This window comes from Haemaphysalis longicornis, unplaced genomic scaffold, assembly GCF_048455015.1.
Source record: "Haemaphysalis longicornis isolate Haplotype H1 unplaced genomic scaffold, Haemaphysalis longicornis Haplotype H1 scaffold_1, whole genome shotgun sequence".
Taxonomy (NCBI): domain Eukaryota; kingdom Metazoa; phylum Arthropoda; class Arachnida; order Ixodida; family Ixodidae; genus Haemaphysalis; species Haemaphysalis longicornis.
Window position 1 is genome coordinate 47,857,710 of NW_027526203.1, and position 22,184 is coordinate 47,879,893.

Genomic DNA, 22,184 nt, shown 5'->3' on the forward strand with positions numbered 1-22,184 from the left:
TAGCAAACGCGTATGCGTCACGTCACGCCGAAACCGATAACTAGTTTACTGGGAACTACTTTGGCGCAGTAACACAAAGCAGTCCAGCCCCCCCCCCCCCGCGTAGCTTTGTCTCCATTGCCACAGACAGTTGTCCCCGAGTATAGTAAAGGAGTTTTGTTTTTGGGGCCCTTTGAGTAGTTTACCTAGGTCGCCGAGTTAGTTCCCGGAGTAGTGATCTTGGACGACTTCAGTTTGTTTGATTTACCCCGACCAGCGGAGCTGCGGCGCTCCGGTTGTGTTTCAGGAGCAGGTGTGCTTGGAGAGACATCTATGGACTCATCCAAGGTTTCTGAAGGAGAAGTGTCACTGGAGACACTGTTTGTGCTAGAGGCCTCAGCCACAGCACTAGACATTGCTGTAACAGCAGTGACCGCAGGAGCAGCCTTCTGCTGTTTTGCAGATGCCTGGGATGGAGCCAGATCATCACTCGTCTGGACTTAGCTCGTGCTGGAGGCCTTAGGCGCAGCACAGGTGGTCGCGCTGGAAGCCTTAGGCACAGCACTGGAGGAGAGTGTAGCAGCAGAAGCCACGGGAGCAACCTTCTGCTGCTGGGCGGGGGGCTGTGGCGGGACCAGGTTGCACTGGGTGCCCGCATCCACGAGACGACGCTCCACCCCCCGGCGAGCAGTGTCTGCGTAACTTCTGCCTGAAGCAGGGCATGCTTCAGGTGTGCTTGCGCAAAAGTTAGGTTTTCAGTGACTTTGAGTTGAATTATTTCTTTTTCCTTTTTGAATGCGAGACATGCACGTGAGTACGCAGAGTGTGGTTCACCACAGTTTGGACATTTCACTTGTTCTTTTTTGCAGTCATCACTGGTGTGGTCAGCGCGTGCGCAGTGTGCACAGGTGGGTCGGCCATGACAAGACTGAGTTCCGTGGCCATACTTCTGGCACTTGAAACACCTTCGAGGACTAGGTATGTAAGGGCATACTGGGCAGGATATGAAGGCAGCATGGACGGATTCAGGAAGCGTTGGACAGTTGAAGGTAAGAACAATATGCTCAGTTCGAATTTCCTCACCTGCGCGACGCATAATGATCCGCCGCACAGCCGTGACACCCTGGTCCCTCAGTCCTTCAAGCAAATCCTCATCTGTCTCGTAAAGCAGTTCCCTCTCAGAGATCATGCCTTCCGTTGTATTCAGGCTACGATGCGGTGTGACCGTTACTTTGAGTTCAGCCAGGGTGTCCTGCTTTAGTAGATCCTGACTTTGGTTCTTTCGTTGCACTTCTACCAGCAGATCACCAGAGGCTAGTTTCTTTGCTTGGTAATCCCGGCCGACAACGCTTTCAAGGCACTTTGCTATGAGGAAGACAGATTTTTTAGCAAGTGGTCGGAGTGGATTACAAGGTATTTTGCGAAAGGTTCTGCTTGGGAGACCGGTGTCAGTTGAGTTGCCTCGGTGTGGCCCCTTTTAGAAGGCCGATCAATTTTTGGGGGGAGATAGAAAAATCCATATGAACATGGAATCAATTCGGCGGCAGCGCCGGTCGCCCACCACCGAGCCCAACAAGGGAACGTGACTTAAAGGGACACTGAAGTGAATTTGTCAGCTCCCGTTTTTGCTTGCACTGTGTAGACTGGCTCAAATTAACACACTATTCATCGTTTATCCGGTTGACAAATCGGTAATTATTTTACAAAGTGCGAAAGAAGAAAAACTACCATGCGCGGTTTGCGGCGGCCGCACCAACTAAAGGCTGTGACGTCAGGAGGGGGGGGGCACCGTGATTGGACGATGCCCAAGGTTAGCAATCAAAAGTTTCGGTTTCGGTTTCGGTTCTGCAAAGCAACATGCTTGACATCTGATGGCGTTGTTGGATGGGCATTCTCGATTTCTCAATTATCACCGTACCACGCTTCTGCCATGTTGTCGGCTGTCAAATGTCTAAGATAAACCTCCCAGGGCGGCTTGGAATCGTAGAAATCACTAGACGAGGCCTACGCAGTGGATGAACGCCCTCCGCGTCACCGCAGACTCTCAAATGCCATGCGCTTTTCCCGCATATTCGAAGCTTGCCTCACTCATGTCTGTTCGTAAAAAGCTAGTTCACACCAGGCCAAGGGTGTGCTGATTCAGGCCTGGGCCCACTGCCCACAAGCAGTCGGTGCTTGTGGCAACAGCACGCCAACGAGAACTCGCTAGCGCGTCATTGTCAGTATGCGCGCGTTCTGCAATCTCAAACGTGGAGCAGTGAACGTTACGGCCCAAAAATGGTGAACTCAGTTCAGAAAACATCGGCCGCATACGAAAAAATCAACTTACAAAAAAAAATACATGTACCCTCGGGGATTCGAACTTGCGACTTTCAAAACAAATTCCAGCGCCTCAGACCGCTAGGCCATGAGCCGGCACTGGCCGGTTTGGATATATAAGGTTTATAATGTATGACCAGTTTACACTTTTATTTATTTTAAGCATTTTAAGTACTTTATGTGACTATTTGTTCTATATCACTCCTGCAGTAAGTGTCCCCCAAACTTCCACAATATCTCACGTCTAGCAATTGCATTTCTTTGACGGAAAAGCGTTCGCAGATGTGCGGTCGTGCTGCTGACCGCTGTGCTTGTTTACGCAGCGCAAAAAGTGCTTCCTGCTCCCTAGTTTTGCGCTGTACGGTAAAAGTTTCAGGTGATTTTATTTTCTTAGTACCTATATTGACTTCGCTGACTCTTCTCCCGCCTTCAATTGGCCTTAGATTTTCCTACTAGCGTAAAGTCAGCGAAGCGTCGCATGTGCACTTGTGCAGCGCTTGTGTGGAGCGACCAGGACTCTGAGTTTGACACAGTGTACAAACTAACAAAGTAAGGAAAGGCACATTCTTTCATTCACAAAGGTGTTGTGGCTTAGTTTCAATTGAGCGAGCGAATAGCGACGACCCGTCGGCGGCCGGCGGACGAAACGCTGGGCCGACTGACTCGATCGGTAGGTCGGCTGGTCGGCGAACCGTGCAGTAGCGCAGCCATTTTCCAGCTCATCTCCTGCTGACGTCACACGAAAACGCCACAGAAAATGGGCGAGCGTAAAGAGAGGAGGACAGCATTTTCGAATTGATTTTTCTACTAAATAAATTCGCGTAAACGCGGCCAGAGTGGTGGAAACAATGCCTACGGACTCCGAACTACAATTTGCGCTAGTAATCTCGGAATGTTTACAAATCACTTCAGTGTCCCTTTAACACGCTAGCCGTACCTTGCCACTATAATCCTATGCTTGGGATCGAGAGTGACGTCTCTGCACAGGATTAACCCCCGCCGCCTAGAAAAGCTTAGAAATAAGAAAGAAATGACCAGGACAGTGTTAGGAAAGGAAATAGGAAAGGGAAAGAGCTGAGAGGAGGACAGGAAAAGGCCACTGGCTGATTCCCCCCGGGCGGGTCAGACCGGGGTACCGTCTGTGAGAAGCGGGGGCCGAAGTGGCGTGTTGCCGCTGCTGAGGGGCCATAAAGGTCCAAAACGACCCCAACTTTGGCTTCCCCTTGGCTTTCCCTTTGGCTTCACCAGGTTACCCTTTTCCCCAGACACGACAAAGCCACGCACAGCCGGGACGTGGGTGGGTCCAACCCACATGTGCTCGGGTCCGTGGTGTTGCAAGACACCAAGTGCCTACGGCAGTAGGCACCCCTGCGGAGCTCGGGACCGTGGTGGCGCTACTCACCAAAACACCTTGAATACACAAGGTGCCCCCTGCGGGGTAGTCTCTTCAAGCTGATTAAGAAGCTTTATTTGCTCATCAACGACAACAGGTCAGCACTGATTGCACATATCCAAAGAGTGAAGGCAAAAAATTGCTGAAGCTTTTTTTTCTCCATGCACGGATATGAGTGGATGGAAGCATAACTCTACCGATAGAAGGAGAAACTGGAGAAACCACGGATGGGGACGACGCACATGAGCCAGTTGAGATGGCTGAGTGATATCTTTTACACTTTAGCTGAGGCACGAGTGAGAGTGACGGATGGAGTGATGAGCCAAGCAAGCCCATGCTTAATTACGTGATTGGCATTTCATTTTGCGCTGTTCCACAATGCCCATCAATGATGAAGGACTCCGACTAAATGGACATCTTGTGTGCAGTTGCGATAGCAACTGCTGAAAAAAAGAAAGGCACGTAAGCTTGAGTACTTCCACACGAGTGAAGACTTCCATGTGCCCAAGTCTACATACTACGAACAGGCTGAAGAGGCAGCGGCTACAATCGGCGCCTCAAAACTTGCCCAATGACGGGGTCCCCACTTCTTGTAGTGGTGATTCAGATGGGTCGGTGGAGAAGTTCCCTGCCGTGGACGACAGCTTCCCTCCAATGAATTCGGTGACCTGGTGCAGGGTGGCAACATTCTTGCCAATGGTATAAATGTGGCCAATGGGCCCAGCACGTGCAAGAAATGTGCAGCTGACTTGCCTCCTCAAATGAGCAAGGACGAAATAGTTTCGTGTTTTTCGGAACTGCTGGCGGAAAAGATACCCAAGCTCGGGACCTTCAAATGGCGCAACTGCCATGGCAAAGTCATTCTGTGTGGCGCACGACCTAGCCTGAACAGCCTAAGGTGACCTCGCCAAACTGGTTAATAACACTGCCGGTATGGAAGCATTGCCGAACAGCCAGTGCATGCTTAGAAAGCTGTGGGATGACCTAGGTGGGATGACACAGAAGGATGACCTAGTGCAGCACTGGTACCGGTGATACAATACGAATCTGTGTTGGAAGAAGACCAGAATGGTGACTGTGTATGCGAATTCTGCGATACTAAAGTGCCAGCATCAGATCTGCCCGCAAAGTCGCACTTCTTCATCGCTCTTAACACCAGAGCCCGTTTGCCTGTACATAAAAGTTCCCGCTTAAGAATAACAGGCCACTATTATTAAATCGCCCACAGAAAATCAGCCAGTGGCCGGAAAACCCGAGGAAAACGTTACCTTACCCGAGCGCTTGTTTCGGTTTCAGGCAAACTTATTACCTAGACAGTGCTTAAATCGTAGTTGAGCACTTTTTTCCACTTATCGCGTTCGGGCAAACGGGTCCAGGAAACAGCTACCTACACTTATTGAAGGCACAATGGGGGTCGTCGCAGATGGTCTGATGGCATGGAATGAGAGGTGCGATGATGAAATCGCTGACATTACCAATGGGGCGTCCTTCAGTTACCTGCAGTAGACGGGAGGACTAACACGGGATGATTTGACGTTGACCAGAAACACAGACAGAAGTCTGGTATTCAAGTCATCCAAGACGTTTGTGTGGCCACTTCAGTTCCCTTTAAATAAACTGCCACCTGCTGCCAGATTCAAGCATCCTGTATTGGCTGGACTCTGGTTTGGGCCCACCCATTCCAACATGCAGGCTTTCCTCTCGAGATTCGTAACGAGTGTAACTGCAATGGAGCCGATTGTGTGGGAGCACCAAGCTTGTGCGCAGCGGAATGGCGAGTTGGACTAGTTGGTGAAATTGCATTATGAAACCATAGGAAAGCGCAACACTGCAAAAAACTCGAGATGAAGAAAGGGAACACAGGACGAGCGCTTACTCACAACTAAAGTTTAATCAGAAAAGACAAGAGAACATATACTCTCCTAGTCGTAAGGCCACGCATGTGCCACCAATAATCAGATGGGGACAACCCAAAAACCACAAACAACAATAAAAACCCACAAAAACAAAACCAAACACCTACATCATCAACTTCCACAGGGTGTAAAACTCAATGACAACCAAGGTACGCAATCTCTTTCTCGTGCAAAGCAACAGATGCCTGACTAACCCCCGTATTCAGAAAGCATACTTAACTTATGCCATAAGGGAGCCTTTCGTAAGTGTCGGAAAAGGACAAGAATGAGAAAAGCCCGCTTTGCGGTTCACAAACCTTCCTTAAGGCGCACTTATCAAAGGCACCCTTTTCGAGGCACGCTAGGCTCCTGCGAACGAGGCTAGCGCGCGATGCGCCAATCCGTACACGGCGTGTGGGCGGGACTTGACATGTGCGCCAATAGCGGAGAACGCTTCCGTGGCGCCAGCTTCGAAGCGCTCGGATCAGCCTGCTCCGTCTGCAGCCGGTACCCGCAGGGAACGTGAGGCGTAGCATCGCGGCAGAATACTGATCGCGGCTTGCGCTACTACCGCGCATGATTATATATTGCGTGAATTTTCACCACAGCATCATCCCCTTTCTCGCATGCGTAACTTGGTTTGCGCGATTAGTTCCATTCGGGCAAGCGGCAGCAAACTGTAGCTGTACCTGCCGGCGCCGTTCTACGAGCGGAGGCAGCGCCCTGCTGCCGGCGCTGGCCGCATCGCGTGCCGGCCAGGCCAGTGGGCCGCTGTGAGGTGCGCGGTGTGCGCACGGCCGCGTCAGGGCGGCAGGCGTGTGCGCGGATCGTTGTTGCTCGCGGAAAGCGCGTTATTGTTTACAGCTTTATCAATTTCTCGCGTACGGCGCATGAAATCGAACGCCCCAGCCAAGCTATCGTAGTAGCCTGCAATGTTGGTCGGGAAAAGGCTCACTTAAGTTAGGTCGGGAGCTAACTTAAGTAGCACTTACTTTCTGCCCGATAAGTTCGCGAAAAGGCGCCCTTTGCGCATAAGTTTGGTTCTTAAAACGCGTTGAGGAGCCGAAAAGTGTCCGAAGGGAAAAGTTCTACTTAAGTTAGGTTTGTGAATACGGGGGTAACACAATCATCCCCTCTCTGGGTTATCTCGAACGCTTCCGCTACTTCCCTCATCAACTGCCGCACATGCCTGAACACAATCTTTAAAGGGTACAAGCGTCCCCGGAGCCTCTGGATGCCTTGGACGTGGGAATAAACGCTTGGAGCTTGACCACAGGCAGCCGTGGGAGGCGACGTGGGAGGTCTCTCGAACCCCTTCGCGCAGGGTCAGGAAACGCTGGGCCCCACCAATCAAAACGGTATAAGCACCCCCTGTACTGCCTTAAGGGGGCAGTTGGGTCTTTGGGGCCGAAAAACGGTCAAAAAAAGCGTTTTCTCAAAAATGTCATTTTTGGCCTCCATGGCCATTTTTCTATCAGTCTGTAAATTTCCTCATCAAAAGGCACCATATTTTGTTGTTATTATATTATAATAGCATTTTAAAGTGCACTCTACAGCTCAGTAAGCGCAGAATTCGATGGTGAAACGGCACTTTTCTTGCAATGCAAAGCTAGCATTTCATCCTCAGATATCTTGGCACCCAGAGCAGGTACAACTTTAATTCCTTTTGCTTCTGATACCGAAATGTGTGGAGAATACAATGTTGGAAACAAATTTTTCAAATAGAGGCTTTGGAAAATTATTATTGTGTTCAATTGGCACCAGCTGCGAGCGATTTCTGGCAGAGCATGGGAGAAGTGAATTTCCCTGTGTTGTAAAACGACCAAGAATAGCTGAATCAAAAAAGTACTTCCTATGTTGTATTCTTTAGTCATTTGTCTGCCTAGCCACGCGGTAATTGCCATTCTGTATGGAGTGGTTATTTTGTAACTGTGACCCAAAATAATGGCAATTAATCATTAATTAACTCAAAATATAATCAACTTACAAAAGATTTAATGGCAGATTTGAAATCAGCACAAAAAACTCTATAACGCAGTGCAGTATCATTAAAATTGGTTGGTAAATAAAAAAAATAGCTCTAAGACCAGTCTGACCCCTTAACAGGGGATAAAGTGCTTGGACCTGCTCTACCACTGCGGTATATGTGGGAGGCTGCTCCTCCGCGACTTCAGCCTCTGGCCAACCACCAGTTTGAAAATAGGAACGGGCGCTTACCATGGGGGGTACCTGGAAACCGTAATACCACGCCGGACTGTATCACTGGTTACAAGAACGTGGTAGGTACTTCGGTACCTCTGGGCACCAACCAGTTGAAAAAATTGGTACAAGCACCCCCTGAACAGGGGATCCAGTGCTTGGGAAGTTACCCGACTTCGTCGGGAAATGCCCCAGTGGACGGGGTCGTAACTTCTGAACCGCAGCGATTGCTCAGAGGTACAGCACTCGCCTCGTATGTGGGAGGTACTGGGTTCAAATCCTGGTACAGCCAGGCACCCACCGGTTTCTTTAATGGGTACAGGCGTCCCTGGTCGAGTGCGGACCCTTGAAAAGGGAATCCACCTCTGGAAAGCTGCCTTTACCGATGCGAGGGGCCCCTGACCCTTGTCCATCATGCCGCGTTGCGCCATTGTTGGGGGTAAAAGAGTCTGGCGGCATGTCCTGCCACAGGCAGTTGCAAGTTGAGTGTCCACCGTGGCTATAGAAGGCACCATGTGCATTCGTGTGCCTTGGTGGCGCCGGGCACCTACCGGTAAAATAGGTACAAGCGACTTCCCGGCCTGGCACTCGGCCTTTGTGTGGGACTACAACGCCTGGGAAGTTCACCTGGCTTGCACGGGAAATCGCCCCTATGGAAAGGGCCGGCTGCAAAAACGCAGGAACTTTTTTTGTGCGGTTCTTGTGGCATTTTTCTGTAATTTCAGGTAGCATGCAGTATACCAGCCAACTGATGGAACCAAGAACACACGACGGAGTGCTGCGAGACATGCATATAGCATACGTGACTGACGACTGGTTCAATGGCTTCAGGGGACCGTCAGCCTTAATAAACCTTTCGGGTAGGTACTGAAATATGTTTTGTAGTTATCATGAGGAAGAGAACAGTTAGGTTTGAAGCATACGACAAATCCTGAGGTGTGTGCTCAGTAATGGGGCTTGGAGGTGTAATCCCTTTTTTCTTTTTTTCTTTTTTTTCACTTTTTAATGCCCGTGAAGTATTTCATTCCCCAATAAACTCTTGCGATTCGAAGCAGGTGATCTGTTCATTAAAAGCTAAATGCTGCAGCATAGATCATGCTTTATCTGCAGAATAGTACAACAAATTGCTGTCAATCTACCGATAATTTTTAGAAAGCTACACAATGAAAATGGGCATTTTGCAAGTGCCAACTGCTGACACATAACTCTCGGGAAAGGCACTGTAAGCACAGCTTTCATGGCAATGCCTATGGAAGTGCAATCTAATTGCTGAATACCTTCAGTGTGTTTGACATAGGTTTAGTATGACACAATAATGGCAGGTAATCGATAGAAGCCTCACTGTGGTAGCAATATTTCTGATGGTTGGAAAATCCAGAACGAATGCCGTATTTCATCCACATGATAGGGTCATAAGTAGCCTGTGCAAAAGTGCCCTGCTTCTCTTGTAGTTACCTTGGCACATGACATTTTAAATGCAAAACTGAGCATGCAGTGTATAAGTGTATCCTTGGCACCTTGAAGTTTTTGCCAACGGAGATGAAACTGTATGGGGGTAGAGCTATACAGCTTTACTGTAAAAGTCTCTTGTACTTGAAGCAGGAAGCTCTCTAGCGCGAGGTGTAAACGAGTGTCCCGGTGTTTTTTTTTTAATACGTGTTACGAAGCATTCTAGCGCGAAGCGTAAACAAGTGTCCCAGTGATTTTTTACTACACGTCACAAAGTGTTCCGGCGCGAGACGTAAACGAGAGTCCCGGTGTTTTAGTACCGTGACTACATGACAGGATGGTTACGACGACGACGACAGCAGGCACCAGCTGCCCCAGCCACTAAGGGGCTTCGCCCTAAAGCACATCAGTGATACGATGAATTTGAACCCGGGAGTCCACAGTAGCAGCCTAACGTGATACCACTGTATTACTGCGCATTGGGCTACCACTGGGCTACCACTGGTAGCCCAATACGCTACCAGATTGCCAGAGGTAGAATAAAAGTTGTCATTCCTTTCTTCATACCATCATTCCTTTCTTCATACAAGATTTTTATTTATTTAAATAAATAAATAAATAAATAAATAAAAATCTTGTGTGATTGGCCAGGAATCGGCAGCTTCGATAGGCTAATGTGCCCATTTTCAAGAAATTCACAAAACTATTAAATGGAAACGATTATGATTGTGGGGTTTAACGCACCGACACTACACAGGCGATGAGGCGCACCTTGGTGGAGAGCTCCAGATTAATTTTGATCACCTGGGGATCTTTGACATGCACCAAAATCTCGAACACACGGGCATTGCTGTTTTTTACCTCCATCAGAAAAGCGGCTGCCACAACCGGGAATCGAACCTGCATCCTTGGGCTCAGTAGCACAACGATCTAGCCACTGAGCCACCACGGTTGGTATATGAATTGGAAACGTAAATGTTGTAGGATAGTGCATTCCACATGACACCTGAATGTAATAGCCAGTGAGTATAACAGGTGCACACTTGTTATACTCACCCTGATTCTAAGGAAGCTGTGGCATGTGCCAGTCCGCTTGTTAACATAATTCGTGCTCTAGGACAAATAGAAACGACGAAAGAGACGCAAATACGACGTTACAGCAAAGAAGTTGTTAGTAAGCAATGCCAGGTTTTCGCCTTCCAAGCACGTAAGCAGACTTAACTGCCCCCAAAAATTTTAGTAAAAATTGTACGTATATACCTGCTAACATTGCACCACTAATTTTTCCCTGGAGCAGCGCTACAATTTGTGTTTTAGCCACAGTTTCAGCTTAAGCAAGCAAACCTTTAATGCGCTGGAAGACTACATTTTGATATATTGGTGTGAGCAGTTGTGTATGCCGTACCCTCAGACTGCCTACCCCCAGTACTGCCTTCTGCGACATGCAGTACAACCACCATCATGACACCAAACAAGCAGTATCACCACACTGCCACTGTTACGCACAAAGTCGCGCCAGCAGTGGGGGGAAACGCCTAAATCCCCAAGCTCAACCCAACTTCAGTGTGGCAGAAACAAATGTGTGCCACCAGAGAAGGCAGTGAGACGAGCTGTCCAAGTGAGCTGCTACCCGTATAGCATTTACAGGACTGCAGAAAGCGCATTCATCACTGTTTAAGCATGAAAGTAGCAGACGTGAAGAAGACAGAGTCAAAGGGTGAAGAAAAAGAAAACATGGTGCTAAACAGACGTGGACGAGGAGAACAAGATATGGCAAGGGGACACCTCGGAGAGAAGACAATTTGGTGGAACTCACTGCATGCCTGTTTCAGAAGTGTTGTGTTTTGAGTATGCTGGACGGAACCAATGGCAGCGCACTGTGGTAGGGGGAGAGCGACAAAGAATTGAGAATGTCGATTGGCCAATAAGGGGCAGTGAGTTCTTGTTCTGCGACCGCGTCACATTAAATTGAGGCTCTTTGCACTGAGCTGCAACATTGCGGCTATTGAGGATTTCCCCCTATAACTGCTTAAGCGGCAGTTTCTTTAGTTCAATGAATACTAACAAAAGGAAGGACTCTTAACTGAAATTCAATGCCCTACTGAGGAGTCAGAACCCTCTTGTGTTCTTCAGAACATCCTGTTGCAGTGCCTGCGAACCCCACATGCAGTGCACTAAGCCTGACCCCCTGTCTGGTCACAGGTGCTCCAGGTGTACTCACCACAGGTGGCCGCGTCCCTTTGGTGGTGAACAGCTGCGTGTCGATGCTGGAGGGGTTCCTGATTGCCCTCGAGAGCTCGGCTGTTGCGGGCGAGCTGGTACCCTGGCAGCTGGAAACCTGCTGCGACGTTGCCTCAATGAGGTGTGGTGCCAGGCCAGCCGGGGAATGGCGACAGCGACAGCTATGGATGATTGTGGCCCCCTACCCACTTCAAGGCGGCCTACGTGGAAGAAGAACACTGTCACAGCCCTGCAACAACAACTGGCCCCACAGTGGAGAAGCTGAAGTTAGTGCAGCAAGGAGCCAGTTTATTCTGGGCTCTTGATAAAGCCATTGTAGTGGTGGTTTTTGATAGATTTTGTTTTGGGTGTTCTGAGGACAATTCAGCAGCAGATTGGGAGCAAGGTACCTGGATGTTCCTCCATGCCTCCACTCTGTGACAGGTGGAGACATCCTTTACACGGGCCCTCGCCACCCCGACCGGTTTTCACAGCCGCCAGCCGCCATGCACTTCTCCCCACATTTCGTAGCAGACGGTGGCCACACGTTTTCATTTTGCGTTGCTCTCTGGCCGTGGTTCACGGTTCAAAATACCTTGTTGCTGCATACTGCTGTGCACCAACCACAGCAGAAATGGATGGTAGAAAATGTTTTGCTTCCGAACAGAACTGAAAAGACTCCAGTAAGTAAAAAAAAGTGAAGCGCGATAAGCGGCAGCCCACGAAGACGTCGTGCGTATTGTTGTGACCCCAGAAACTACATTTGAAAAAAAGCTTTGTTGGTCTTTTTTTGTTGTTGTTGAAATGAGATTTCAATGTTTGTTGTTTTTCTGTTTCTTTTTTTTTCTTCATCCTGCTTGTGGCAATGCACTGGAGCACACTGATATTTTTTTATAATGCATAAGGGCTTCACTTGTTTTCTCGTATCTATCATTTATAGCCTGCATCATGTTTTATGACTTTGTACCCTCTTGCTGTAATGCCCAAAAGTGTACGCTGGAGGTGCTCTAAGGAACAAATAAACTAATGCGTAAGCATTCTTACGCTGTTTCTCTGCTTCATAAACCTTACGTTTCCTTGGTGGCACGTTGTGTTTTAATTTTTTTGTTTTGAGTTAATCGGGTTAGGACAATGAATATAGACCTTCTTTGATATTTCCTCGAAGTCATTAGATTTTTTATTAGCCAGATTTGGCTATGAATAGCCAAAATGGGTGACTTCTTACCGTCTTTAGTTTGCCTTGGGCTATATTCGATGACTTTTCGTGGCATTTGGTTACATATTTGTTGTCCTTTTTTACTGATGATCTGCACTTCTGCTCACTAGCGCACAACAGAGTGGGCCGCAGCACCCAGATATTAGGAAGTATGAGAGGAGGGGGAGGTGGTAACATGACCACCAAAGTGCCCATAATTTTGTTGCTGTCGCAACCTGCAGACCAACCATGCATGGCTTCGATGTCTGCTCTCACTACTAGCTAGTTTGCAATGTTCGTGAATAAGAGAGAAAAAAAAACCAATACGCATTTTTGCAGCTGCCCCTTTCCATAGGGGTGATTTCCCGTGCAAGCCGGGTGAACTTCCCAAGCGTTGTAGTCCCACACAAGGGCTGAGTGCCAGGCCGGGGAATCACTTGTACCTATTTTACCGGTAGGTGCCCGGCGCCACCAAGACACACGAGTGCACATGGTGCCCTCCACAGCCACGGTGGACGCTCAACTGGCAACTGCCTGTGGCAGGACATGCCGCCAGACTCTTTCACCCCCAACAATGGCGCAACGCGGCATGATGGCCGGGGGCCCCGCCAGATGGACAAGGGTCAGGGGCTTCTCGCAACGGTAAAGGCAGCTTTCCAAAGGTGGATTGCCTTTTCAAGGGTCCGCACTCAACCAGGGACGCCTGTACCCGTTAAAGAAACCAGTGGGTGCCTGGCGGTACCAGGATTCAAACCCAGTACCTCCCACATACAAGGCGAGTGTTCGTATGATGCCTCACTTTGTCTCTAGATACGTCCACACACCCCCTTCCCCTCTACTCCTGAAACGGCATTGTGCGAATGCCATTGCTTACACTACACTACGATATCGATTACCTGCCCTCAGAAATTATCAATTTTTGTACTTCTACAAGGGGTAACGGTTGGTGTTCTCAGGCAAGTTTGTTTTCATTGTTAGTTTTTATTAGTTTTAATCACGTGAAGGCAATAGTTTAAATATACCTCTGCGATTTTATTAGGAAATATTTAATTTTTGTATTTTTGTTTTATTTTCCTTTAGCACATATAATCCATTTGAACTATTACAATAATTAGATGTCTTAGCTTCGTCAGTTATCTGTTATTGGGTAGATACAAGGCATTACAGTTTTTACGGCTGTGGTTTTTTGCAAAAAGTGCTTGCAGAGTACAATAGGATGTTAAAGATCTGACATGCATGGTGGATGAACAGGTTGATCTATGCAACATACCTCTCACGTGAAGAGTCCCTGTATAATGCCTTCCCCATTAAACACTCAAGTTTGAACGCTCTTAAAAGATGCTATTAAGTTTACACGCACAAAAAAAATGGCTGTAACACACGATAAACGCCCACGCACGAAAGCGCATGCACATGGGTGCATTTTCGCACCTGCATGCATCAAGTGTTTCTCCTGCTTTTTTCATTTTGTAAACTTAGTGCGCAGTGTTTTCAAAGCTAAGATCTACCAACAACACCACAAGCAAGGGCTCATTGGCTCTACAGGTACTTTGTAGTCACGGAATACACCTGTGCATGACAATCTGATAGCAGACCCCTGTGCCAGCAGTGCGCTGCCTGAGCAGAGGGGCAACATGGCGGTTTCTGTAGCAGATGACGCAGTGGTCTCGAAACGTCATGAAGGGGCAGCGAGGAGGAATATCTAGGCACCCTGGTTGGGAGCTAGATTATTTTCTTGCTTCTCGTCGCTACTTCTGTTTTTGTAAAAATAACGCAACAATATATCCGTAATTAACATTTAACACAACTTATACTCATTTAAACGGCCATTGCTGTACGTTATTTTTCCATATTTTCAGACCCCTGCTGATAAGACAACTCACTCAGCAAGCCAGCCCAGGTAAAGTGTGTTTTGGGAACACACTCAGCTTAAACGGCGTTCCATGGAAAGCGTAATTCGCATTTTCCGTCTAGCAGCTCCTGAACAACATTTCAGTGGACTGCACTCTGTGGTGTGGAAGTGCACTTAAAGGAGTACTGACACCAATTTTCAGCGTTAATATTATTGCACAGTTCACTTCCTTTACTCCACAGAATACCCTGGGTGAAATACGAGCGGCCTGCGACGCGAAGAACATACCTTAATTGGATCTCATTTATCGTGCCGACGGAGCAGCGCACGGAGCGGCACTCAGCAAATGGACATCAGCGTGACATCATGCCGTGATAGCCAAAAGAAGTGACACGACAGCACTCGTTAAAAACTTGTGATGCCACTTCACGTGCGCGGCCCCACAAGCGGCGAGCGGACGCTGGCGCATTCACAAACGGGTGCACGCAGCCAGAGCTACAGGCATAACCGCTGCCAGAAAGGCACTGTTGGCAAAAATAAAGTTCCGCACAAGGGGAAGGAAGCGATAATATAGCCCGGAATCACAATTGAAGTCGCCATCGGGACTTTTATTGAAAGCGGTCATCGAATTTCCGCCGCAATGGTAGGCTTAGCACCTCCAGGAAGCTCAGCCGTTCAGCTCTGGCGGCAGTGCGGTCAAAACAACGCCCCCACTGGCCTCCCCAGTGTTTTGATGTCCGTACAAAGCGGTAAGGTCATGCCGGGATTTTGTCATATGCGCCTTTCGGGATGAAAGCGCGGGAATTTGAAACAAACGATTTTCAGGCTGTTCAATGTAATTAATTATCGCGTGCTGAAATATTTAAAGTGCTGTTTCAGGTTCGCCAGACCATTAAGCATCGATAAAAGGAATAAAGGTGGAACACGAAATTTTCGTGTCAGTACTCCTTTAAGGGCCCACACTGGTCTTAGAAACTTTTTTTTTTTGCTTTCCAACCAATTTTGACGAAACTTCATGGGCTTGTTCAGGTTTTTTAGCTGATTTCAAATGTCTAATTAGTTTTGATGTGAGATAACTAGTTTCTGAGATAATTAAAAAAATTCCTTGATTGTTCTTGGGAACAATAGGAAAAAACAATTCAACAAAGGATTACCAGCAAGACATGAATAGATACCAGAAGTTGTGTAGAAGGAAATATGGGAAGCAGCTCTTTTGTTTTTCAATCACATACATGTTTACATCAATTCTAACTTTTAAGTTTGAACTATTTCTGCTTACCAATTAAAAGTAATGCTAATTAAACAACTACTGAAACACAAAATGTAAAATCTGCTTCCCACATCGCATAGTTTAAACATTCAGCTTCACAGTGCAAATGAAATGACCTTCCTAGCTGTACCTCTCGAGAATTTTGTATCACTGCCATACGACTCATGGCGAAAAAGTGGGGAATTATGGGGAAATAATTATTTCTTTGTTGAATTTCCGCCTTTATGTCTTTTATAAGTACCTGCTACTGTTCCACATACAAAATTTTCGGAGGAAAAACTGTGCAAATCAAGGAAAAAGTGATACCTAAAAAATGTTGTTTTGGGCAATTTTTTGGTCCCAAAGACCCAGGTGCCCCCTTAAATAGCCCCATTTTTCAACGAATGGGTCTCTGCTGCTTCCTGCACAAAGTGACAGGCATACCACTATTGCCTCCATTTTGCAGCCCCGCTTGGGAGCAGTTTTGACACAATACTGCCTTTTGGAGCAGGATGGAGCAGGAAAAGCAGGTTGGAGCAGCAGGGTGCAAATGGTGCAGCACTTCCTCCCGTTTAATGTGCACCCAAATCTTGAAACGTCGGTGTTTTATCATTTTTCACCGCCATCAGAAAACAGCTACCATGGCCAGGTTTAAACCTGCATTGTTGGGCTGCTATTGCAGCCCAATGCCTTACCCACTGAGCCACCATGGCAGGTGTGTTGTCGGAACAAAAACTCTGTGCAGACATCAATCAGCATACAAATGCCGAGAGACTGTGAAAAATAGCGAAACCACACAGTAGGCTGAACACATCTCTCTACCACCACATGTGCCTCCCACTGCTTCTACACCTCCAACGCTTGCGAGCGCAAGTTTGTGTAGCATCCTTACGAGATGCCGCTCAGCTGCAACACGCTATTATCATTGGCACAAGCAGAAGACTCTTGTGGCTTTGGGAGTGCGACAACTATGTGAGTGAGAACGCGCAAACCTTGGGGGGGGGGGTGCCAGTGTGAAGAATGCCTCACTGTGAAGATGCCACCTTTATGGGGCAGTTAGTAGCCTCAGCTAACACTTGCATGTTGGCTGGCACCATGCATTATTGCAGTTGTAGTTTTTTGTGTTCATTTCTCCCTGAAAATGTGTCTGCCATGATACACCCATGAGCGAAAACATCAGCAGTGCCTGGCATGTATCTTCTGCAAGGGGCAAGAAGTACTATACTGGTTTACATCTGACTTTAATATAAAAGCGTCAGAAAGTTGCAGTGATGTGCTGTGCTCTGAGCCCAAAGACGTTGGGATGCCTTGGATGTAAAGTGCACCTGGCGCTAACATTCACATTGTGGCCCACACAGCAATTGTCATTATGTTTCTCCAATGGCTCATGTCACCATGACACCCTTGCACAAGCTTTGTTTTCGCCAGCTAAAAGGGCTAAAAATTGCCTGTCATGTTGTTCAGCAAGAGAGTCATGGTGACACCTGGAAATACGAGACTGCCTGTTACACACCATCACCATTGCATGCTTCCATTTCATCAAAGGCACATAGCACCAGAAGTTCCCAGCACACTTCCAGCACGGTAATCGACTGTGGCCTCTGTCATGTTTACCTCATGCATCTTTTAAAGATAACAATTTAACTGCTTCATGCACCATGCTTTTATATTGCTCATCCTGTGTCATGCAAATTTTTAAAAAAACACATTCCTTCACCTAAAGGTTATTCAACTATGGTTGGTCACTTTAAATACAATTAATAATTTTGACATTCAGCCATGTGTGCCAGACTTTTTCACCCTTCCCCTTTGAGAGATACATCACCTTTCGGTGCTGCATATTAACTACAGGCTAATCATTGATAGGATGCCACTTTTCCAAAAAAGGGGCGATGAAACTTCCTGTGTGAGAGTGAGGCCTAAGAGTCTATGTTGCTGTGTATGTGGTATTGGGTCAGAGTGTATAAAAAGTTGGCAGGGGGGTGTTGGAGGGGATTCGTTGCATGAGGGCATGAAGGAGAGGAGAGCAGACTTTTGTGGAAAGCACTGAAGAGTCAAAGGTTCGATGTGATGTAGGACTTGGTTGAGGCCATGTTGAAGTGTTGTTTCAAAGTGTTGGTCGGAGCCAGAGTGGACCCACAGAGCTATGTCATCTGTGTACAGTGTGCTGCGTAGTGTGGGGTCATGAGGAGAGTGTGGGCACGTGGGATTAGGGTGAAATTAAAGAGCATGGGCAAGAGGACTGCTTTTTGTGGCGTTCTGTGGATTGGCATGTGGAAAAGACCAGATTGGACATGACCCAAACGGACCATGAACAAGAAGATTGCTGATACGATCCCACTGACAATCATTGAAGATGGGTACCTCCTGATTTTTTGTTCTTAATGTGCATAATAACGAGCATATTTCATGTTCAAATAGGACTAAGTTATGACCATAACTGGTGGGCAAAACGTCTGAAGGGAGGATAAACTGCATTTTGAAAAGTTAAGTTACAGGGATGGCATACAGTTTTTCACACACTTGTTCTGAAAGTCACCTTGAAGTTTATCATAGGGAAGTCCAAATTTAGCTTTTCTGGTAAAACGCATGCCCTGCACGGAAGACGCGAACAAGCTTGTTGGGCCAACAAACACAGAAAACAACTGCAGGTTCAGGGCCCTTGCAAAAAGCTCATCCTGAGCACATGGCAACCTTCAACCACTTCAGCTGACCCCATGAGAGTTCATCACCAGACTTGGATGAACATCGAACATAAATAGGCTTTCTCACCACTCTGTCATCTCGGGAAACACATCTGCAGAACACGCTAAGAGTGCTCACCATTGCCAGTTGCTTCAAGGGCATCATTAGAGGCTCAGTACTAAGACGGGACGATGACAGCCTAGCCCTAGCACCACACCAACTGATTACTGTTGACACACACTGCACCCACCACCCACAAAATGCACTAGCCTGCCTGTTCCGGCTGCTGCTACCCTCACTCAACCATGATAAGCCCTCAAAAAAGCCACTGTTCGCCCCGCCTGGAGAAAAGGTACCACCCACCCGTCTGCCAAAAAAGCACAGGAAGAAGGCATCACCCACGGTCAGCAGTGACACTTGGCACGAGATGCCAGCACACAAATACCAGAAATCAGGTACCTCAAAACAAATACAAACACACCAACCTGACTGATGGGGATGGAAATCTCACACCAGCGAGGCACAGGATCACAGAAGCCTGCATGTGGAAGGTTGGAGAAAACTTGGCTGGTGGAACTGAGCCACATGGCTTGTGCATCATGATGACACTCCCAATCGTGCAGCACTGAGTATGCCACAGTTTCTCAAAGCACAGTACCAGTTACAGTGTGTTTTCTCAGCGGCTCGCCTTGCTGATCTACCATAGCAGCTGATGAATAGATTCAGGGTCGAAAAAAAAAAACAAATCGAAGCATTTTATTGATGCACCACTTGGAACTAATTTTACAGCTCATTAAACTTGTGTTTGAAATGGGCATTGAAAATGGTTCCTTGCCACTGGTGTTACCAAGGTTTGATGAGCTGTAAAATTAGACCCAAGCGGTGCATCAAAAAACCACTTCTCTTATTGCATTCACCAGGGTTCATAGTATTAGAAAATATAATTATGTTCTATGACTAACACTATTTTGTCTACTGTTCCTCCAAAAATGACTAATTATCTCTAATTATCTTGGGAACTAATTGACTGACTCAAAAAAAAAATGGTATAGTATTTAAAATCAGTGGGGGGAAAGCAGGAAGACCGGCAAGTTTCACAGTTTAGTTAAGAATTAAAAGGAGCTGTTTTAAGAGCAGTGTGCCCCATTAAGGGGGCACTGAAGTTATTTGTAAAATTGTGAGATTACTCGTGTAGGTTGTGCAAGTCTGGAGTCCATAGGCCATGTTTAACCACACTGGGCGCATTAAGAGAAATTTATTTAGTACAAAGATCAAATCAAAAGTGCTGTTTCCTTTCCTTTGACCTTCTTGCCAATTGTGTGTGACATTTTCGGTAACACAAACAGTACTGGATGGGCTTGGGTGCACTGACTGCCCAGCTCGACAAACCACTGATGGGTCGTCACAAGTCGATAAAGTGAAAATTCAGCACTGACAAAATTTGCGTGTTGAGGAATGTGTCTTCATTATGCTAGCTTGCACAGTGTATCCCGCTTAATAAGGATGATGAAGGTTAAGCCCCGCACCAGTGATTATGATGTCTGTTTGGCCTTATGATGCTTCTCTGACTTCGCTCCACTGGAGTTGCTGCTTACTTCTGTGCGACTGGTCTGTGTGCGAAAATATCTAAGGGCAATTAAAGGCTGAATAAGGGTTACCCAGAGTTAGTATAGGTAATAAGGAATTAAGATCAGACAAAGCTTTTACTGTAAAGGGAAAAACTAAGGTATGAGAAGCATTTTTTGCACAAGGTAAAGTAGCCAACCGGTTTGCAGTATGACCACACATTTGCAGTCGCTTTTTTCTGCCTAAAGGAACAGATTCGCCAGCTATAAGCTACTTGTGGGGGCTAGAGAGAAGCTTACTCCCCAAGCACTAGTCAAGAAATACTCGGCTAAGCAGCTCACAACACTACTTTCGAATAAATAAACAGCTTGTACATTATAAATCGTTGTCCTTAGCTCATTATACCTCCCATCTTTTTCAGAAGCCAGGCTGGTTTTGTGGCTTAGTGTTCTAACGCACTAGGAATGGTACATCTCAATGGAGATTTGAATTTCAGTTGGTTTTCTTTCTTTACTTTCAAAGTTGTTGTCTCCGACGACACAAAGGGCAATTAGCTACTGTGTGCACCTCAACCCATCATGGCAGTGAGTGGCTCCAGTATCTAGAAGGGATAGCAGTCTACGCGGACATTGCCCTCCGGACGCACAGACCCACCAGGATGAGCAGGCACGTGAGGGCGTGCCTGCAGGAAGTGCTGGCAGCAGTGGCTGCCTTCTTGGCGAGTCGTGGCCTGCTGCTCTCCAAGACCAAAACACAGGCCAATGCTGCACCCCAGAGGCAAAGCAGCCCGCTGTTCGATGCCACACCTCGTCTTCAATGCCCAGCCCCTCTCATGACACCTCCAGGTGAGGTACCTCGGGCTGCTGGTGGACGGTCGGCTGTCCTGGATCCCAGCCATGCGGGCAGTGCGGAGACGCACTTCAGGGGTATAGCGGGGAGTGTGGCAGCTGCTGGCTCGAGGAAACAGCTGCTCCCACCAAAAAAAGAAAAGAGGCAAGGCAGATAGAAACGAATAAATAGAGAGAGAAAAATGGAAACTAAAACGTCGTTACAGATGTACAGGGCTGAGAAATTGAACATCAGAAAGGAAAATTTCTAAGATAATTCCCAGGGCAGTGCTTCGCTTTTTGAGGCTAGAGCAGGTTGCTTGCAAACTAAGAGCTTTGCGGGGAAGTATTCATAAAATGATGGGGTATGCGTGGTCTGCGGAAAAGAAACAAAACTATGCAGCACATAGTGTCAGAATATGAGGGCATCCATCCAAATCAACATGAGCGAAATGTTCAGCTTCCAGAATCCCTATGATTTAGGGTAGCACCGAGGGAGTTAACTTCAAGGCTGTCAAACAATAAAAAGAAGATTAGATTGCTGGTGGATGAAAAGCAAAAAAGGAAATATTGCCTAGGGACAGCTACCACCTGCCACAGAAAAAGTAAGTATTGTGTTCCTAATAAGTTTCTTGTGCCTGCCCTAAGAGCAGCACTAGTATTAAACGGAGAGCATAAAATATAGGTATATTAGTTTTTCTTGGTAAGACGACACGTCATCACACCGCTACAAAGGGGATACCACTAGTAATCATCATCATCATCAGCCTGGCCAAGCTGTACGCACTGCCCCTCGTCCACCTCAAGCGCCACCAGTGGAAGGAGCTCGAGCTAGACCAGCGCCAGGCCATCCGCCTCTGCCTGGGCCTACCCAAGTGGTCTCCTATGCGGCCACCTACACGGAGGCGGCCACCTGGCCCACTGAGCTGCAAGCCCTCCAGACACGTCTGCACAACAAAGACTGGCTGCAGAAGTCTCTGGAGCCCTACTGCAGTGGTTCCGCGGCCGGCCCAACTCACAGATCGGCATGCTGCTGTCCATATAGAAGGAGAGCATTGTGGTGTCGCAGTGGCCCCGTCTGCAGCCTCTACCACCTGGCATGGGAGAGGCCCTGCAAATCACCATCAAGCTCTCCAGGGAGTGCAGCAAATGGATCACCTCACACCAGGCCATCTACCAGGAAGTGGCCGCTCTGCTGCACGATGACACCAGTGGCCACACCCAGGTCTTCACGGATGTGTCAGTGCGCCAACACAAGGGCAACGCTGCAGCCGCCTGCACGGCCCCAGCACTCTGCGCCAGCCAGGTGTGCCGCCTGCCTTTCCCCACCTCGTCCACCACTGCGGAGCTGGCCAG

General features: G+C 47.7%; 1 protein-coding gene across 1 annotated transcript in view; it reads right to left on the reverse strand.

Moving 5' to 3' along the window:
* LOC144163893 (uncharacterized) overlaps positions 1-22,184 on the reverse strand; it is a 49,366-nt gene that overhangs the window by 22,000 nt on the left and 5,182 nt on the right. The window contains exons 3-5 of the mRNA XM_077694563.1: positions 20,656-20,968; positions 18,921-18,973; positions 11,456-11,675 (exon numbers count right to left, since the gene is read on the reverse strand). Of these exons, the coding sequence (XP_077550689.1) occupies positions 11,637-11,675; positions 18,921-18,973; positions 20,656-20,968 (405 nt within the window). The 3' untranslated portion in view covers positions 11,456-11,636. The remainder of the gene's footprint in view (positions 1-11,455; positions 11,676-18,920; positions 18,974-20,655; positions 20,969-22,184) is intronic.